At 47.3% G+C, this 21,095-nt stretch overlaps 1 protein-coding gene across 1 annotated transcript in view; it reads right to left on the reverse strand.

Annotated features, from left to right (window-relative positions):
- CCDC141 (coiled-coil domain containing 141) overlaps positions 1–21,095 on the reverse strand; it is a 199,606-nt gene that overhangs the window by 75,396 nt on the left and 103,115 nt on the right. The window contains exon 7 of the mRNA XM_060257083.1: positions 2,591–2,710. Within this exon, the coding sequence (XP_060113066.1) occupies positions 2,591–2,710 (120 nt within the window). The remainder of the gene's footprint in view (positions 1–2,590; positions 2,711–21,095) is intronic.

A 21,095-nucleotide genomic window follows, 5' to 3' on the forward strand; every position in this document is an offset into this window, starting at 1 on the left:
CCAGTTTAGGTTCTCTTGCAAATACAGGGTCCCAACTGCATGTAGAAGCTACAGTTGGCAATAAGAGTCCACACACATATGGAGCAGAGCCAATGAAGAGCTGTCTGAATTATTTTTGCCCGTTGAGCATAACTTTATTGCCTTTTCCCTTTTACTGCAGCACAAGATGCCCTCCTAAATACCATACAGGGGGTGGGGGGGTCCACTGACCTTGAAAAACAAATTGAATTTAATAACACAGGAACAGGAGTATGGCCAGGAGACACAATCCTGTTCCTCAGAAGTTAACCTGTGAGCATTTCTCCTGATCTGAGAATCACTTTATATTCATGTGTGAGTTAGGCCCAGCCTCAACTAAAAGTTTTTTCCTGCAGGATGGTTTTCACATGGCTGACATCACATGTTATTGGTTTATTTTAAAAAGATTTATTAGCTGCCTTTCTCCTAAGATGTATCTTGGCAATATAAATAAAACAATAAAGAGTTACCACATTATGGGAGAAAGCAGCAATGTGAATGAGCCCTTTGGCACTTTTCACTGTTTCCTCTATGGGCCCAGGTGAGAGAAAGTTGGAAAGTGTTTCATCTACCACAAGGATTGCTGCACGGATATGGCTTGTCACGTGTATGAGGTAATTTTCTTCATGACATCAGAGCCACAGACCCCTTTCTTTAGATATCGCTATGATTAGGGTTGCCAATCCCCAGGTGGGGTCAGGGGATACCCTGGTATGGAGGGCCTCCCTCCACATCAGGGTCATCAGAAAGTGGAGGAGGCAGGAGGGAAATGACTGCTGGGAACTCCATTATTCCCTATGGAGACTGATTTCCATAGCATATAAAAGTGAATTGACCTGTGGGTATCTGGGGCTCTGGGGGGGGGGGCTGTTTTTTGAGATAGAAGCACGAAATCTTTAGCATAGCATCTGGTGCCTCTCCTCAAAAGACCCTCCAAGTTTCAAAAGGATTGGACCAGGGGGTCCAATTCTATGAGCTCCAAAAGAAGGTACCCCTATCCATTATTTCTAATGGAGGGAAGGCATTTAAAAGGTGTGCAGTCCCTTTAAATGTCATGGTCAGAACTCCCTTTGGAGTTCAATGATGCTTGTCACAACCTTGCTCCTGGCTCCACCCCCAATGTCTCCTGGCTCAACCCCCAAAGTCCCCAGATATTTCTTGAATTGGACTTGGCAACCCTAGCCATGATATTGAGAAAAAAGTTCTGATCTGTAGGATGAGCCAACTGTGACATACTTCCCAGAGACAGCCAGCCATCATTTAAAGTGATTGACTTTTCAGATTGATGGTGCTCAATGAATGTCCCTGAAGGCACTATGTAACCTGTGCTCAGCCTGTCTCCAAAGACAGACCATGCTATTCTACATTTCCTCATCACCTTTTAAAACTATAGTTTCCATTTGGCAAGAAAATTAGGCTCCTCGTGGATCATTTGATTAAAGAGATTACTACAATTGGAGAAGGAGGAAAGAGAAATGAAATGAGTTCTAGAATTCTGTCCCTTGGCTGTAATTTACTTCCTCTAGTCTATGCCATTAGAATCTGATCCTCCAAAGAGATGAAGGAAATGTCTTTTCCTCCCACTAAAGAATCGCTGTCAGATGAGACATTGCTGTTTGAGTGAACCAGAAAAAGGTAAGAGGCTCTTTCCTCTTTGTTTATCTCTCTATGGAAAGTTGAGTTGTGAATGGATTGGAATCCACATACACCTATTCTCATGCTACTCACCACTTCCTCTCTAAGCCCCTCCCCTTCCCCCATTGGGCCTGTGTAAATGCACAGGGGTGAGAGCAATTGGGCAGAGATTTGTCATGGCCCCTAATCCAACTTTTCCCCTTCCCTACTAAACCACACTGTGTGTCTACAGCACAGCTCATCAGAGAAAGAGGCAAAAGCTCTTTAAAGGGCTGAAGGGTGACAGGAATCAGTAGGCCATCCCTGAATTGTACTTTAAAAGTACAATTCAGCACAATCGCCCGCTCATGTAGTCGCTATAGGTGAGCATCCAACCAAGTATTTGCTAAACGAGACAGCAGTAATGAAACTGTTGTAGCATTTAGATATGTATACTTAATTTCCGTGTTGAGATTCCTGTGTTATTATTGTGTCATTTAGCACTGCTAAAAAAATCATGTAGTACACAGTTATTGTCCAGCATAATGACAGCAAGGGGTGGAATTCTAGCAGGAGCTCCTTTGCATATTAGGCCACACAACCCTGATGCAGCCAATCCTCCAAGGGCTAATAAGGCTCTTTTTTGAAAGCTCTTGGAGGATTAGCTATAACAGGGGTGTGTGGCCTAATATGCAAAGGAGCTCCTGCTAGAATTCCACTCCTGATGACAGTGATTGTCAGGAGAATACATGGCGTCTTTGGATTTATCAAGCTGAAAGACAACCAAAATAACTTCAAGTTGAGAATTATTATTTTGATGGAGTTTAGTTTTATAATTAAGACTCTCTGGGAAAGTACTTCTAGGTCACCAGCTACTTCTGAAGAAGTGATTGGAGGACGTGGTCCTCAGGTTCAGAATGAGTCTGAGAACGACTGTTTCAAATAAGAAGGTCCCTACCTTAACCTGAATTTCCATCTGCTTGTGTTCCTGGAGTAACTCTTCATTTTCTTTTAAATTTGACCCCAGGTTTTCCTTACTTAAATAATCTTTTATATTCTTCTTGTAGGAAAAGGTTACCTGAAAACAGAAATAATATTTGAATGATTCCAGTTGCAATCTTATAGACCATGGGTGGCCAAACTTGCTTAAAGTAACAGCCACATAGAATAAACGTCAGATGTTTGAGAATAAACATCAGATGTTTGAGAGCCACAAGACATGAATGTCAGATGTTTGAGAGAGGGAGGGAAGGGAGGGAGGAGAGGTAGAAAGAAATCAACTTTAAATGCATTCTCCAAGCTGCCTGCTGGCTTGGCTTGCTGAAGTGATTTGAAAAGACAAATGTCTTCTCCAAGCCAGCTGACTGGGCAGTGGGGGCTTCAAGAGCCACACAATATGTGTGAAAGAGCAACATGTGGCTCCCTGAGCCACAGTTTGGCCATCTCTGTTATAGACAGTTACAAGGGAGTAAATTCCACTGTGAGAGGGGTGATATATTCTTCTGACTATGCCTGCCTAGAATCATTCAGGGTCCACCCGAGGATCCCGAATTGCAGCAACTACCACTGACACAAGTGAGTAAAGACAGAATGATATTCACAAACAATCCAGCCTCAAAAGTTTTCAGTCCCCACATTTTTTTTAATTTATATTTTACTATGACATCTATGATGGTTGATGAAACTGGACCAGAAGAGCTCTATTAATATATTAAACCTAAACAGAGAGATGGAAGTGTGACAGAGCCTGCCCATGGTAGGAAAACTCTGGAAAGATGGCGCTTCATACATTTCTGTGAAATTCTACTGCTGATTTGGCAACTTCAGAAGCTTGTTTGGAGACTTAAGATATTACATTTTTAATTATTAGGTGTCACTCAGAGGTGAAACATATCCCACCTGTGCTATCTCAGAGGGCTCAAAGAAGGACAAGAGTTACCAATTCAGCCTCTATTCATACCAGCAAGGGTGGAATTCTAGCAGGAGTTCCTTTGTATCTTAGGTCACACACCCCTGATGTAGCCAATCCTCCAAGAGCTTACAAAAAAGAGCCTTGTAAGCTCTTGGAGGATTGGCTACATCAGGGATACGTGGCCTAATATGCAAAGGAGCTTCTGTTGGAATCCCACCCCTGCATACCGGTACTCTTTACTGGACCATACCACCTTTCCCCACCACTCCTGGAGTCACTCCATTGATTGGTGAAAGCGTCTCTGTTTTAAAGTTATTCTTCTATACCACCTGTCTATAAGCCACATATTAATGTGACTGGTAGAACCCAGCAGTGATAGTAATAGGGTTGCCAAGTCCAATTCAAGAAATATCTGGGGACTTTGGGGGTGGAGCCAGGAGACTTTGGGGGTGGAGCTAGGAGACATTGGGGGTGGAGCCAGGAGCAAGGGTGTGACAAGCATAATTGAACTCCAAGGGAGTTCTGGCCATCACACTGAAAGGGACAGCACACCTTTTAGAATGCCTTCCTTCCATAGGAAATAATGAAGGATAGGGGCACCTTCTTTTGGGGCTCATAAAATTGGACCCCCTGGTCCAATCCTTTTGAAACTTCGGAGTTATTTTGGGGAGAGGCACTAGATGCTATACAGAAAATTTGGTGCCTCTACCTCAAAAAACAGCCCCCCCCAGAGCCCCTGACACCCGCAGATCAATTCCCCATCATTCCCTATGGGAATCGTTCCTGGAGGTGCATAATGGCTGTGGGGGTGGAGCTTCCCCCGCCGGCCAGTTTGCTGGGGGAGGGGGGAAGCCTGTAAAACCAGGGGATCCCCTGCTGGGACCTGGGGATTGGGAAGCCTAGATAGTAACCTCTGTGTTATTAACGCTGGAGTGACTTCTGCCCTAGCCTCCATTCCTGGCTGCAGAGACATGCTACCAATTTATATTTTCAGTACACTTCAATGTAACATATTATGTGATGCACAAAGGAAATGGGGCTGAGTTGGCCATATGGGGGGAAGAAACTGGGAATGAAAGTGACAGCAAGTCTTCTTCTTCCCATCTACCCAAGCACGCTGGTCCTTCTCCAGCATCACTGGTCACCCCCTGAAATTGGTTTAACACAGGGGTGGAATTCTAGCAGGAGTTCCTTTGCATATTAGGCCACAGCATCCTGATGTAGCCAGTCCTCCAAGAGCTTACACAAAAGAGCCTTGTAAGCTCTTGGAGGATTGGCTACATCAGGGGTAATATGCAAAGGAGCTCCTGCTAGAATTCCACCCCTGGTTTAACATCAGAATAGGGCCATATTCCATACATGTAGGATCAGGTTGCATGTCTAATTCTTGGATACTGTCTAAACTAAATTATATATTATTTGAACTCAAAGTCACCACTTGGTCAGCAGAAGGCACTGGAAGAAGGGTGCCCATGTCTAGCGGGCAGGGAGACGAGGCCTTTCTCTCTCCCTTCTCCCCTCTCCACTGCACATAAGCCCAAATGTCATTCAAGCCAGCCCAGAAATTTCATATACCTCAAACCAAAATATAGGTTTCATTTTAATGTACTATATAGCTACCACCACTGATCTGATGTATGTGAAATCCAGGGTAAGATTTTGTTTCTTTCCTGTTGCAGATACTATAAAGCTTGACCTTGCCAAGGGGTGGAATTCTAGCAGGAGTTCATTTGCATATTAGGCCACACACCCCTGATGTAGCCAATCCTCCAAGAGCTTACAAGGCTCTTTTTTGTAAGCCCTTGGAGCATTGGCTATATCAGGGGTGTGTGGCCTAATATGCAAAGGAGCTCCTGCTAGAATTCCACCCCTGACCTTGGCCAATACCACAATGTTTTTGGCATGAGCCAAAGGGCAACAACCAAGGGCTTTTGGCCTTGAGTGTTAGCCCTGTGACCTTGATGGACTGCCACAGTGCATACCACATCAGCTCAGGATGCTTAGTGTACATTTTGTTTCATTTCTTTACAATGGCATTGGTTTATTTAATAGTTTACATTTCTGGAAGCAGATTTGGGTCCTCATGCGGCAGAAAAACAGGATAGCAAGTATCCTTGAGCCCGCCTTGGCGAGGAGGGCGGGATACAAATGGAATAAAATAAATAAATATCCTAAATAAATAAATCTCAGTATGCAATTTAAAATACTGTAAAACAACACAGAATTAATCATGCTTGAACTCTTGCTGATTTCAATAGTGTTTAGGCATGCCTGTCTGTCTGCATACTGAACTGTAGCCATTGTTTCTTCTTTCATGTAACAAACCTTAAACTACAAAAAATTCCTGTAAGAATGGTCTGGGAATAAATAAACCTGCTTCCAATAAATCTGCAACAACAAACTCCGCAAATTACCTAAGGAGTTCAGCATAGCTAGGGATATTAAGAGATAATTAATGTAATTAAAATTTAATTTGATGTCATAACCACAAAGCTGCTTTCTAAGTGATTCTAATTTATTCATTTTGATGATGTTCCCCATTCAAAAACCTGATTTTTTTTAAAAAAAAAAGATACAGGAGATGTGATACATATAACAGTTTTTTTCCCAGTAATAACACTCAGAACTTATAAAGAACTTCAAACCTAAAAATCTCTCCCATACATTTTCTTGCTTGCTTAAAAATCAGAAATATCAACCAAGCAGGACTTAAATCGTGGTTTAGAATCACAGGTTTTAGGAAAGAAACTCCAGTCTGTTAAAGTGCTCAGTTTCGGACATCATAACAAAATTGCCATTAGATGGAACACTTCTGAAATTGGGAACTCATCTATCTTGATTCCATATTTGGGGGGAAGAGGTAGGGCAATATGATCACCAGGGGTGGAATTCTAGCAGGAGCTCCTTTGCATATTAGGCCACACACCCCTGATGTAGCCAATCCCCTTATGTAAGCTCTTGGAGGATTGGCTACATCAGGGGTGTGTGGCCTAATATGCAAAGGAGCTCCTGTTAGAATTCCACCCCTAATGAACATAATAATTCAGGTTGGTTTTGCCATTGAGAAACTGGATTTTATGACATCTGAATACAGTTTTGGAGTCTCTATTCCAGTTCGTTGGACTGCATGGTAAGGATACAGTGAAACAACCTGCCAAACACCCCAAAACAAGTTGATGAATGATCGAACCAATCATCAAAAAGTCAGGTCTCTTGTTTGCATAGGGTTGCCAATCCCCAGGTGGGGGCAGGTGATCCCCCAGTTTGGAGGCCCTCTCCCCACTTCAGGGTCATCAGAAAGCAAGGGGTGGAGGAAACTGTCTGCTGGGCACTCCATTATTCTCATAGGGTATAATGGAATATTGATGTGCAGGTATCTGGGGCTCGGGGGGGGGGGGGCTGTTTTTTGAGATAGAGGCACCAGATCTGCAGCATAGCATCCAATGCCTTTCCTCAAATACCCTCCAAGTTTCAAAAAGATTGGACCAGGGGGTCTATCCTTCATTATTTCCAGTGGAGCAAAGGCATTTAAAAGGTGCTCAGTTCCTTTAAGCTTGATGCACAGCACTCTCTTTGGAGTTAAATTATGCATGTCACAACTTCTGGCTCAACCCCAGTGTCTTCTGGCTCCACCCACAAAGTCCCCAGATATTTCTTGAATTGGATTTGGCAACCCTATGCTTGCAACCAGTAAACAGGATGTGAGCCAACCTGGTGGGTGTTTGTGCATCCTTGTTACGTCTTGTGAGGCTCTGAATCACAAAAGTTTTCTTTTCCTTTTCTTTTTTTAGAGAAAAAGTGAAACCATGCTTTTAACAGATTTCAGCACTCAGTCACAAGGTTGTTGCATAACTGTGGCTGAAATCTAAAGAAAACAGAACACTTCAGACAACAATAGCGGACACTACTAATCTGCTTTATCTATCTGATGACATGTGCTGTCTATATTAAGTTCTAGCGCAATCTTGACCAAAATAAAAACAAAAAACATATCCTTGGGAAAACTGCCCTTGACTCAGTCCCATCTCTCACATGAGTTAAGTCAGAGTTTGTGCAACAGGAAGAGGAGAAACGCATCTCCTTTTGACTGAAAGCCCTTTGCTGAATCCCACACCATGCCCAATGGCCCTCTGACTCTCAGGATTGGCTTTGGGAGAGGGCACAGAGGGCTATGGTATGAAAGGGGACCAAAGAAATCCTCCAGAAACTTGCTTTGTTCATCATTCTTCAGGATTCAACATGGCACTGGCTTGACATAAGGATTCCCTTATCTACTTGCAGCGTATCATTCTCTGAAAGCAGTATACCAAACTGAGAGCCAGAATAAAACATTACTTTGCTGCTTAGGAAGCTACAAACATTAAGCTACATCCAAGTTGACTGTCCTTCATAGGGCCAGAAGATGTAGCACTGCCAACTCAGGATTGGGAAATACCTAGAGATTTTGTGGGAGGAGCCAGGACTGGATCTACATTTTTTGAGGGTGGGCAAAATTAAAAAATGACGCCCCCTTATGGGCCCATTCTATCTTATGGGCCCATAGAATAAAACAGACTCCATACCCAATTTGGCACCCATGGCAGCACCTGAGGCAAACCCCTAGATCTGGCCCTGGGCGGAGCCAGTGGAGAGCAGGGGTTGAGAGAGGAAGGACCTAAGCAGGGTCCCTCCTCTCCCACAGAGTCCACCCTCCAAAGCAGCCATTTTCTCCAGGGTAACTGATCTTGGTCATCTGGAGATCAACTGTAATAGCGGGAGATCTCCAGTGCTACCTGGAGGTTGGCAACCATATCTGTATGCAGGGCTCTTTTTCTAGGAGGAGCTTCTCTGCTTATTAGGTCACACCCTCTGATGTAGCCAATCCTCCAAGAGCTTAGAGGGTTCCTAGTACATGGCCTACTGTAAGCTCCAGGAGGATTGGCTATATCAGGGGGTGTGGCCTAATATGCAGATGAGCTCCTGCTAGAAAGAGAGCCTTGTTTGTATGTTACTTTGTAAATGTGTTCAGTGGAAAGCTAGAGACTTCCATGTGTTTATTTATCTAACAGATTAACTGGGATGGTTTTATTTTTTGGTTTGAACACGTTAGGTTTTCTGTAGGCAGATTCCCCAAGATCCATTATGCTGCAATATTCAACCATTTTCGGTAAATGGACTGGCATTCTCATTATATAACTTCACCTCCTCTATTTTGAAATAATCAGCCATTTTAGCTGGTGCAAAAGAACTACCAGTTTAAAACCAAAATCATAATTAAAATTGCATTCACAAGAGAGGAATAAGAAGATGCATAAGGCACACAGTTTCAGCACAGCTTGATTGAATTTAGGGCAAAGTAATCACAGAGAAATATTTCGAACTCGTCAGAAGAGCCTTATCCATTTATTGTCTCTCTGCCCCCCTGCTAAGAGAGACGGAAAACTGCAAAAAAATAATTCTTGGGGAATTAGATGCGTTTTCTTTTGGACCATCAAAATAATACTGAATGAAGTGTACGCTAGGAAGGAGAGAAAGATCCCTGAAAATGCAGCCCATCTTATTTTCACAGCACAAAGGCTGCTTTTGAATTTTAAAAGCCCTCTGCAAATATTCCTTCCTGTTAGAATCGGACTCTTAAAAAAAGGAATGGGACTGCAGTTGTTAGGTTCACATCCAGCCTCCACATGCTCAAGGTAACTGCAGACACAGGTTTCTATCTGACCACTCCACTTGGGAAAGTTTGTAGCCTTCCTCCAACAAAAGATGTTGTGGTTCAAGGAATGCCTGGTTTGCGAACCACGAACCATAACGAACTTTTAGCAGCCAAACAAATTGGTTGGGTTTGTAAGGTTTGTGGCCCAACTGAATGGGCCCTGTTGAATCTAGGGTCACCAAACTTGCCAGGGATCTCTAACTGACTCTCTTCTACCTGCCCTCCAAAATTGGTGAGGATTGGATTTACGGGGTCCAAGCTCTTTCTCGGCTTGACTTCGCGAACGAAGATTTAAGAAGGGTGCAGTAGTCCACGTCTGCTGCAGGCTCGCTGGTGGATGACAAGACCAATGCGGGAAAGGCAGGTCCGGCCACAGTGGCTGCAGGGAAAAGTCTGATTTGGGGTTGGTGCTGTAGCAGTGCGATTCTTCCTCAATCTCCTTTTGTCCTCAAGACCAGCTATGCGTGCGTTCTCAAAGGAAGATACAGCCTGGTGGGTGGTGTGCCTCCATGCTTTGCGATCTGAGGCTAGGTCAGACCACTGGTGATGATTGATGCGACAGGTGCCAAGGGATTTCTTCAAGGAGTCCTTGTACCTCTTCTTTGGTGCCCCTCTATTTTGATGGCCGGTGGAAAGTTTGCCATACAGAGCAATCTTGGGAAGGCGGTGGTTTTCCATCCTAGAAATATGCCCTGCCCAGCGCAGCTGCATCTTCAACAGCAGTGCCTCGATGCTTGTAACCTCCACCCTCTTGAGGACGTCAGTGTTGGTCACAAAGTCACTCCAGTGGATGTTGAGGATGGTGCGAAGGCAGCGCTGATGAAAGCGCTCAAGGAGTCGCAGGTGATGATGGTATAAAACCCACGATTCGGAGCCGTAGATGAGGGTTGTCATCACAACCGCTTTGTAAACATTGGTCTTTGTGCCTTTTTTCAGATGCTTGTTGCTCCACACTCTTTTGTGCAGTCGGCCAAATGCACGGTTTGCCTTTGCCAGTCTGTTGTCAATCTCCTTGTCAATCTTGGCATCTGAGGAGATGATGCACCCCAGGTAGCTGAACTGTCTTCAGAACTGATTCACCCACAGTGATGCAGGGAGGGTGATAATCTTCCTGGGGTGCAGGCTGGTGGAGAACTTCTGTCTTCTTCAGACTACGGGGTCCAAGCTACAGCCCCCCAAAAAAGGTGCCCCCAGAAAAGTGCTTTCTGGGGGAAAGATTACCTATGACCCTGCCTTTCATCTTCCTAGATGCATCTTCTTTGGGGGGCTGTAACTCAGACTCCATAAATCTAAACCTCACCAAACTTGGAGGGCAGGTAAAGGAAAGTCAGCCAGAAAGGCCTTCTGAGTTTGGTGTCTCTAGCTTGCACAGGACCCATTCCATACACTCCTGACCTGTGCCTGTCAAAATGACAGTCCCAAATGAACCCGCAAATGCTGCTTGTAGAAGACAGGAAACACAAAGGAACACCTTTCTGGGGGCATTTTGGACTGCAGTATAATGCAAGGGGGGCAAGAAAGTTGAGTACCATGAATAGAAACTCTTCCATCCACAGGAACACTGTGTTGGATGTATTTATTTATTTAGACTTTTATCCCAACCTCCCCTACACACACTAGCGACAGTGAAAACAGCCTCCTACACTACAAAGGGATGTGGTCAGGGTGAGGAATGAGTTAGCTGCTTCTATTTGGACCACTTCTGTTTGGGGATACAGCCTAGGGAAGGAGGCTAAAGCTCCTTGTGTACATTTGCCATGGCCCAAGATCAAGTTATTTTAAGAACATAAGAGAAACTATGTTGGATCAGGCCAATGGCTCATCCAGTCCAACACTCTGTGTCACACAGTGGCCAAAAAACCTAAGTGCCATCAAGGGGTATACCAGTGGGGCTAGAAGCCCTGCCACTGTGCCCCCCCAAGCATAAGAATACAGAGCATCACTGCCCCAAACAGAGAGTTCCAACAATAAGTTGAGGCTAATAGCCACTGATGAACCTCTGCTCCATATGCTTATCCATTTCCCTCTTGAAGCTGGCTATGCTTGTAGCCGCCACCACCCCCTGCAGCAGAGAATTCCACATGTTAATCACCCTTTGGGTGAAGAAGTACTTCCTTTTATCAGTTCTAACCTAACTGCTCAGCAATTTAATTGAATGCCCACGTGTTCTTGCATTGTGAGAAAGAGAGAAAAGTACTTCTTTCTCTACCTTCTCTATCCCATGCATAATCTTGTAAACCTCTATAATGTCACCCCGCAGTTGACGTTTCTCCGAGCTAAAGAGCTCCAAGCATTTTAACCTTTCTTCATAGGGAAAGTGTTCCAACCCTTTAATCATTCTAGTTGCCCTTTTCTGCACTTTTTCCAATGCTATAATATCTTTTTTGAGGTGTTGTGACCAGAATTGTACACAGTACTCCAAATGAGGCTGCACCATCGATTTATACAGTGGCATTATGATACTGGCTGATTTGTTTTCAATTCCCTTCCTAATAATTCCCAGCATGGTGTTGGCCTTTTCTATTGCAATCGCACACTGTCTTGACATTTTCAGTGATTTATCTACCACGAAAATGTCAAGACAGTGTGTGATTGCAATATTTTGTGTCATAGTATTCCCTATTACTTTGTATGGGTGAGAAAGTTAGACAATGAAGAAAGCTAATGGGAAGAAAGTTGATTCCTTTAAAATGTGGTATTGGAAGGAAGTTTTACAGATATCATGGGCAGCGGAAAAAAAAACCCAATAATTGGGTTTTAGATTTGATCAAGACTGAACTTTTCCTAGAAGTTAAAACAGTTAAACTGACAGTATCATACTATCACACATCATAAGAAGATCAGACTCACTGGAAAAGACAATAATGCTAGGAAATGTTGACGGCAGTAGGAAAAGAAGAAGACCTAACATGAGATGATTAACTCCAGGGGTGGTATTCTAGCTGGAGCTCCTTTGCATATTAGGCCACACACCCCTGATATAGCCAATCCTCCAAGAGCTTACAAAATAGAGCCTTGTAAGCTCTTAGAGGATTGGCTACATCGGGGGGGGGGGGTGTTGGCCTAACATGCAAAGAAGCTCCTGCCAGAATTCCACCCCGATTAACTCTATTTAAAAAGGAAGCCAGAATCCTCTGTTTGCAAGACCTGAGCAAGGCTGTTAATGATAGGATGTTTTGGAGGTCAATTCATAGGGCCACTATGTGGTAGAAACAACTTGACGGCACTTAACATGCAAACATGAGTGCAGGTGCAGTCCTCTAGTGTAGGCAGCAGGGCACAGAAAAGATGATAGTTACTGTTGGCAAGTTCACATATTTTCAGATATGATTCCATGAGGAAACATATGCCCTTTCAACCACAGGGTCTTGGTGGCTTTCTCAGATTCACTGGTTTCACTAGCTGCCTCTGCAGTTGGGTTTATTTATTACCTGTGGGCCTAATGGTCCTTCCTGTTCTGAAATGTGCTATTCTATGATCTCAACGATTTAAGCTAATCCGTTAATGGCTTTGGTTGTCACAGTTGCAGGTGATAGGTTCTTTTAAAGGGCTCTTCTAGTCTGCCATTCTATGAAATACTAGGTGGAGTGTCTTTATAGTCAGCGATTAAGACACACTTAGCTATTAACTCCGAGAAGCTGTTATAAAACAGAAGCCAGCCAGCCACTGTGTAAACAATGTTAATTGCCAATTGTGTTCTAAATGTTAACGCTACAAGTGATTGTGCGGATATTCAGTAATATTTTATCAGCTACTAGAGGGGATGACTGAAACTCCATGCTTGAAGCATATGTCGCCAGCAGAGATCTGAAAATCAGCGATACTAGAGCCAAATGAAGTGTCATTAAGGGATAGAAGGGGATTTGCAATGTGAGGGTATGGTGGGGCCCAGTCTTGTCAGATCTCGGAAGCTAAGCAGGGTCCATACTTGGATGGGAGACCACCAAGGAAGGCTCTGCAGAGGAAGGCAATGGCAAACCACTTCTGCTGTTCACTTGTCTTGAAAGCCTCTTGCTGGGCTTACGATAAATCAGTTGCAACTTGGCACATACATACATACATACATGGCTTATTTTGTAGCAGAAACTCCTTTGCATATTGGGCCACACAACCCTGATATAGCCAATCCTCCAAGAGCTTACAGGGCTCTTAGAACAGGGTCTACTGTAAGTTCCAGGAGGATTGGCTGCATCAGGGGGTGTGGCCTAATATGCAAAGGAGTTCTTACTACAAAAAAAGCCTTGCAAACATACAGACATACAGAAGGCATAGTAGATATTCCCTACCCCATCCCATCCACCCCTCTTGGAATGAAAAATCTAACAGTGAATTTAACCAGTTTTTTTTTTAAACTATTACATTGCCTCACAACCAAGTTCAACATGGATTTTTAAAATTATTGTTATATTGCTAAGTACACTACCGTCTATGAAAATATGTTCACTGGGAGACAGAAGCTAACTTCCCTAGCTGAGAAAAACTCTTCATTGATGACACCTGAACTTTATATAATTTCCTTCCACACTGGATTTTCTGCATTTCATGGCACTTGGATCCAGCTGTTTATAATTTTTTTTCTTCATACCTCCTTATATAAATGTTTGCTTAGTATGGACTCACTATATACATTGGATGCAGTGGGCTCTAATCCTTTAATGCTGTGATATATTTTTTCCTACGTATATGTGCTCTAGCATGTAAAGCCATCTTATAATAAAAAGATTCACACTGGGTTCAAAGACACTCACTTGCATGTCTGATTGCTCCTTCCATGCATATGCTACAATCTCCTGGCTAAAACCTCCTGCACAACAAATAGGAGAAAGTGGGGTGGGAGCTAGGAGCATTCACTCTTCCTATGTACATGGAGCCCAATTGGTGCCCCAAGCCACTGGTAAACGAAGGAAAGGGCATAGTGGGAAAGGGGGACACGTGCCCCCTTGTGTCTTGTTCAAGCACTTTATTATCACATTTATTTCATCTCTGTTTCAGATTTCTGGATGGCTCAAGATTTTAACAATCCAAATCCTATTGTACTGTTTATCGGATGTCCTAACCTGTTGATTGCATTTGACTTAAGAACGTAAGAGAAGTCATGTTGGATCAGGCCAATGGCCCATCCAGTCCAACACTCTGCGTGGCAAAAAACAAAACAAAACAGGTGCCATTAAGAGATCCATCAATGGGGCCAGGACACTAGAAGTCCTCACACTGTTGCCCCTCCCAAGCACCAAGAAAACATCACTGCCCCAGACAGAGTTACAGCAATACGCTGTGGCTAACAGCTACTGATGGACCTCTGCTCCATATGTCTATCCAATCCCCTCTTGAAGCTGGCTATGCTTGTAGCCACCACCATCTCCTGTGGCAATGAATTATACTATATAAATCCACCTTGGGCCTCCATTAGAAAGAAGACTATAAACAATATAAATAAAAGTCCATCTATGTTTATGCTGGAAAAAAAATCTTCTTAGCTTTTAAAACACCACAAGTAGGGTGGCCAGACCGTCCCGGGAGCCCGGGAATGTCCCGGTTCTGGCCCCCTATTCCCGCCTCCCGGGCTGGCTATACTGGGACCATTTAGAGGTCCCGGTTTAGCCAGCCCCGGAGGCGGTGGGCCGCAGGCGCCAGCGGGGAAGGCGGCGAGTGAGGGAGGGAGCGTTCCTGCGCCTGTGCAGGGCCCCTGCGCACGCGCAGGGACGCTCCCTCCCTCCCTCGCCGCCTTCCCCGCCCGCGCGCGGGGCCGGCAGCGGTGGCGGAGGCCTCTCCGCGGCCTCCGCTGGTCGCTGGAAGCCCTCCAGAGACTCTGGAGGGCCTCCAGGGACCAGCGGAGGCCGCGGAGAGGCCGCGGAGCAGCCGGCGGTGGTCCCAGAAGGCCTTCCAGAGCCTCTGGAAGGCCTTCCGGGACCAGCGCCGACCAGCGAAGGCCTCTCCGCGGCCTCCGCTGGTCGCTGGGGGCCTTCCAGAGTCTCTGGAGGGCCCCCAGCGACCAGCGGAGGCTGCGGAGAGGCCGCGGAGCAGCCGGCGCTGGTCCCAGAAGGCCTTCCAGAGCCTCTGGAAGGCCTTCCGGGACCACCGCCGACCAGTGAAGGCCTCTCCGCGGCCTCCGCTGGTCCCTGGAGGCCCTCCAGAGACTCTGGAGGGCCTGCAGCGACCAGCGGAGGCCGCGGAGCAGCCGGCGCTGGTCCCGGAAGGCCTTCCAGAGGCTCTGGAAGGCCTTCCGGGACCAGCGCCGACCAGCGAAGGCCTCTCCGCGGCCTCCACTGGTCCCTGGAGGCCCTCCAGAGTCTCTGGAGGGCCTCCAGGGACCAGCGGAGGCCGCGGAGAGGCCGCGGAGCAGCCGGCGCTGGTCCCGGAAGGCCTTCCAGAGCCTCTGGAAGGCCTTCCGGGACCAGCGCCGACCAGCGAAGGCCTCTCCGCGGCCTCCGCTGGTCGCTGGGGGCCTTCCAGAGTCTCTGGAGGGCCCCCCAGCGACCAGCGGAGGCCGCGGAGCAGCCGGCGCTGGTCCCTGGAGGCCTCCAGAGGCCAGCGCCGGTAGCGGAGAGGCCCGGTGCTGGTCCTGGAGGCCTCCAGAGGCCAGCGCCGGCAGCTCCCTCCCTCCCTCGCCGCCTTCCCCGCCCGCGCGCGGGCCCGGCGGAGGCCAGAGAAGCGTAGCAGAGGCCGCCGCCGCAGGACTCGCCGCCGCCGCCGCTGGACTCTCCGCCGCCCTGAAAGCAGGTAAGGGGGCCGAAAGCGGGGAGGGGGCGGGGGGCGGCCTTCCTTTCTTCCCTCCCTCCTCCCTTCCTTCCTTTCTTCCTTCCTTCCTTCCTTCCTTCCCTCACTCCCTTCCCTTCCTTCCTTCCCTCCCTCCTCCCTTCCTTCCTTTCTTCCTTCCTTCCTTCCCTCACTCCCTTCCCTTCCTTCCTTCCCTCCCTCCTCCCTTCCTTCCTTTCTTCCTTCCCTCCCTCCTCCCTTCCTTCCTTTCTTCCTTCCCTCCCTCCTCCCTTCCTTCCTTCCTTCCCTCCCTCCTCCCTTCCTTTCTTCCTTCCCTCCCTCCCCCCTTCCTTCCTTCCTTCCTTCCCTCCCTCCCTCCCCCCTTCCTTCCTTCCCTCCCTCCCTCTCCCCTTCCTTCCTTCCTTCCTTCCTTCCTTCCTTCCTTCCTTCCTTCCTTCCTTCCTTCCTTCCTTCCTTCCTTCCTTCCTTCCTTCCTTCCCTCCCTCCTCCCTTTGTTCCCTCCTTATGTTCTTATGTGACACAGAGTGTTGGACTGGAGGGGCCACTGGCCTGATCTAACAGGGCTTCTCTTATGTTCTTATGTGACGCAGAGTGTTGGACTGGATGGGCCACTGGCCTGATCCAACAGGGCTTCTCTTATGTTCTTATGTGACAATACTGACTTTGGTGGACCCAAGCACTGATTCAGTGTAAGGGAGCTTTGTGTTTGTGACTGGAGTAGATAATACTGACTTTGGTGGACCCAAGCACTGATTCAGTGTAAGGGAGCTTTGTGTTTGTGTCTTCTGGTGCAATTTTGTTCTCAGATCCTGTATTTACTTCATCAGTATATGGGATAAGGCACTTTCTCAACTGTGCTGCATAATGCAGCCTATTTATTTTGTCCTGTTGGCTCTGTTGGCTCTGTCTGCGCCACCTTCATCACTTTCGGGGTGTGGATCCCCCAGTGGGGTGGTCTCGTGACTCCCTCCGCCGGCTGTTTCTGATAGCCCTGCGCCTCCTCTTTCATTTGATATGTGTCCCGTGCGGGTGCCACCCTCCCGCCGGGAGATGCCGCAAAATGAGCCCCCTTGAGGCTTATGGCGGCAGGGCTCGGGGGAAGCGAGCTAGACTGCTGTTCTTTTGAGGGGTTATAGAGTGTTTCGAGCCCGTCCCTGTGGCATCGGTCCCATCGTTGTGGGGCCCAGGGGGCCGGCGCAGCGGCACGCTGAAGCAGCCTGTCGGTCACTTCCGGGTTCCTTTCCTGCATCTCGACCTGTGTTATTAGTGACAGGCTGCTTCGGCGTGCCGCTGCGCCGGCCCCCTGGGTCCCACAACGATGGGACCGATGCCACAGGGACGGGCTCGAAACACTCTATAACCCCTCAAAAGAACAGCAGTCTAGCTCGCTTCCCCCGAGCCCTGCCGCCATAAGCCTCAAGGGGGCTCATTTTGCGGCATCTCCCGGCGGGAGGGTGGCACCCGCACGGGACACATATCAAATGAAAGAGGAGGCGCAGGGCTATCAGAAACAGCTGGCGGAGGGAGTCGGGAGACCACCCCACTGGGGGATCCACACCCCGAAAGTGATGAAGGTGGCGCAGATAGAGCCAACAGAGCAAACAGGACAAAATAAATAGGCTGCATTATGCAGCACAGTTGAGAAAGTGCCTTATCCCATATACTGATGAAGTATATACAGGATTTCAGAACAAAATTGTTTCCGGCGGTGATATTTGGGGGATTTTGGGGGATGTCACAGGAAGTGCTGTGAAGTCACTTCCTGTTTCCGGCAGTGGCATTTGGGGGAAATGATGTCATTTGGGGGAAATGATGTCACAGGAAGTGATGTCACTTTCCATTTCCGGCAGGTGACGCGGGGAAATGATGTCACAGGAAGTGATGTCACTTCCTGTTTCCTGTGGTGGCATGACGTCGCCGGAAGTGCCGTCACTTCCTGTTTCCGGCGGCGGACGCGCTTCGCCGCAGCGCGCACCCCTACCTCCCCCCCCCAACGTGTCCCTGGCTGGCCTTCAGACATTATGGTCACCCTAAGTCCACAAGACTTCTGTGAATTGAAGATGAAGATAGAAGATATTGGATTTATATCCCGCCCTCCACTCCGAAGAGTCTCAGAGCGGCTCACAATCTCCTTTACCTTCCTCCCCCACAACAGACACCCTGTGAGGTGGGTGGGGCTGGAGAGGGCTCTCACAGCAGCTGCCCTTTCAAGGACAACCTCTGCCAGAGCTATGGCTGACCCAAGGCCATTGAAATACCTACTGTACATTATGTATGTTCCATATTTAGCCTCTAGACAGAGGACTCCAGTTGTGGTAGTGTGTGTTAGCTCAGAATAAAGCTGCATGTCTGCTTTATGAAGAAACTGTCTCTGCGCTGTGTTGGCATCAGTACAAGTTAGCAGGACCCTAAGATTTAACAAGGAGCCCAGTGGCACAGAGTGGTAAGCTGCAGTACTGCAGTCCAAGCTCTGCTCATGACCTGAGTTCAATCCCAGTGGAAGCTGGGTTCAGGTAGCCAGCTCAAGGCTGACTCAGTCTTCCATCCTTCCAAGGTTGGCAAAATTAGTAGCCAGTTTGCTTGGGAGTAAAGGGTAGATGACTGGAGAAGGCAATGGCAAACCACCCCATCTGCTAAAAGTCTGCCAAGAAAACGTCCTGATGTGACATCACCCCATGGGTCAGTAATGATCCGGTGCTTGCACAGGGAACTACCTTAACCTTTACCTTTTTAAGAAGCTAACCTAAGACTCTTGCCTCCATGGAGCACTGAAGCCTGGAAAGAGTTTTGTTTTTGTTATCACTGATCCACACAGGGTGAAAGTAAGCCAGCATGCACTACCAGTAAAAAAGTGGCCACATCGAAGCCTCCAGAAGCCCGCTGCATCGCAGCGTGGCTGAGGGGGGAATTTTGCCCCCCCTTGGAGGGAGAGCGGTTATTTCGGCGCGCTTCTGAGCGCATTCAGAGTGGGCGGGGCTTCAGGGCTGTTACTGAAGCCCTGTCCGACACCGTGGCAGTCTCCCCGGCGTTTTTGGCCCACCCGCCCGCCCTGTTTGTTATGCAGGCAATTTGCTGGTCGCTTCGGTTTGGAAGGGCCGGGTAGGAATTTTTTCACTTCCCGGCTATTTGACTTTGGACTGGGGAGTGTTTTTTGCCTACCCTGCATAGCATTTCAGTGGATTGTGGAATTGGCTCGGGGTAGGTGCCTTGGTAGTGTCAGTCACTTTTTAAGGCAGGTTCTACGGGGTTTATGGCACCAGGCGGCCTGGGGAGGACCGGATAGCCTCCCCCTTTTGGGGAGTTAGGGGTCTGTCAGGATCTGCCTTTGGTGTGGCCAGAGGTATGTGAATGCAGACTGTCCTGGAGACTCGATTGGATGGGTGCCTTTCGCTGAGACTCGCGTCTGGTGTTTGGGTCCTCCGGTTTGAGCCTCCCTGCTGGGCCTGCCTGACGGGAGCTGTGGCTCACAGCTCCGGCCGGGGGGCCAGGTCTCTCGCCCGCTGAAAAAGGCAGGGGAGCGGTCTGAGGAGACCCCTGGCCCTGACTTGGCCGCAGCTCGGTTGCCCTTGCCGTTCTCTGTTAATTTTAATAAAAGTGGCCCATAGTTTCACCAAGTTATTTGTGTCCGTCTCTTTATTCCGACTTGGGGGGGCAAAGTACTTAGTATCTTCTGCTTCAGTTCTCTTTAACCTGTGGTCTCACACAATATTCAGGGAAAGAGAGAAATGAAATTGGGGGAAATGCCAATGCGCATTTGTTCCAGATACCGGCTTCATTCTGCAAAAGTGTTGTATTAGAAACAGAAAGGGTAAGATATGCATCCAATGCAGAATTTGGATCTCACAGGCTTCTGTAGAGCAAGTCAGTATTCACTCATCTTGTAGTTCTGGGAATAAATCCCAGAAAAGTGGCCATTATCCAGGGCAATCCTAAACAGAGTTACATGGGCTTAGAAAGGTATAATTCTGCTTAAGATGGCATTGCTAGTATATCAGAGCAAATACTGGGCTAAGCCAGGTTAGCCCAGTGTGATCAGGTCATGGAAGGAGGAGAGGCCCTGGTTAGTATTTGGATGGGAGACCCCAAGAAATACCAGGATTGCAACACAGGCAATGGCAAAGCGCCTCTCTTTGTCTCTTGCCTTGAAAGCCCTATAGGGTTGCCATAAGTCAGCTGCAACTTGAAGGCCAAAAAAAAAAGGTCACTCCCAAGAACTCATGAGAATCAAGAGACCTTTGAGACTAGCATATGATGCAGTGGGTGAGCTGCAGCTTGAGGAGGAAAATGGCCCCTTTGCATGAGTTCTTATTCCACTCAGGCAAGAGCTCATCCCATAAAGGGGCAGGGCTTAGCACCAATTCCATCTTCAGAGGCTGCTGTCCCTCCCTGCAGTCAATATTCCCTCTATTTTCTCCCCTACGGAGCGAAGCTTTCTGGGAAAGAGAAACTGGGAACCATTCATAATAAAACAGAAGGGGAACAGAAAGTCATTGTGCATAGAGAAAAGTGAACAGAGTACTTGCATGATGATGTACTAAAAGAAGGATAAGTGGAGCGTGATTAATTGAGCTGGTCAGTGCGGTGAGATACGGTGGGGAAAGACAGAGGATGCCAATAAAGACACCGCATACTCAAAGAATCCACATCCATTTGAGAAAGGACTAAAACGGACTGTGCAGACATTCATTACCATCAGGGGACAAATACTGAGAGAATTTTTGCAAGCACTGCAACCACATTGAAGTCACATGCTCATATAGCATCGTCACAGCTCTTTTGGAAAATTGTTTGTAACCACTGTTAAGTGTCTGTTACACTGGCATTATCATAAAGCTGTTGTATAAAATATTCGAGGTGTTTGCAAAACTGTAAAGAATTGTATACTATTTAACAGACATAATAATTTGCCAGCACAGTGAGTTTACTTGATATTACGGATTTGTTACTCCCGTGGTTCCCGTATTCGTTATTTGCCCTTGAATGTGACAGAACACTTCCTGCATCACATACTGTTCTCAAGGGTTTCCTGATCTCAGAAGGGGGTTTTTTTTTGGTGGCCAAGTAAGAGAGTTCTTAGGAGCAACTTTTGAGTGGACACCAGTGACTTTGACTGGGAGAGAGAGGCGGCAAAGATCCTTTCTA

Source organism: Heteronotia binoei, chromosome 16 (genome assembly GCF_032191835.1).
Source record: "Heteronotia binoei isolate CCM8104 ecotype False Entrance Well chromosome 16, APGP_CSIRO_Hbin_v1, whole genome shotgun sequence".
Taxonomy (NCBI): Eukaryota; Metazoa; Chordata; class Lepidosauria; order Squamata; family Gekkonidae; genus Heteronotia; species Heteronotia binoei.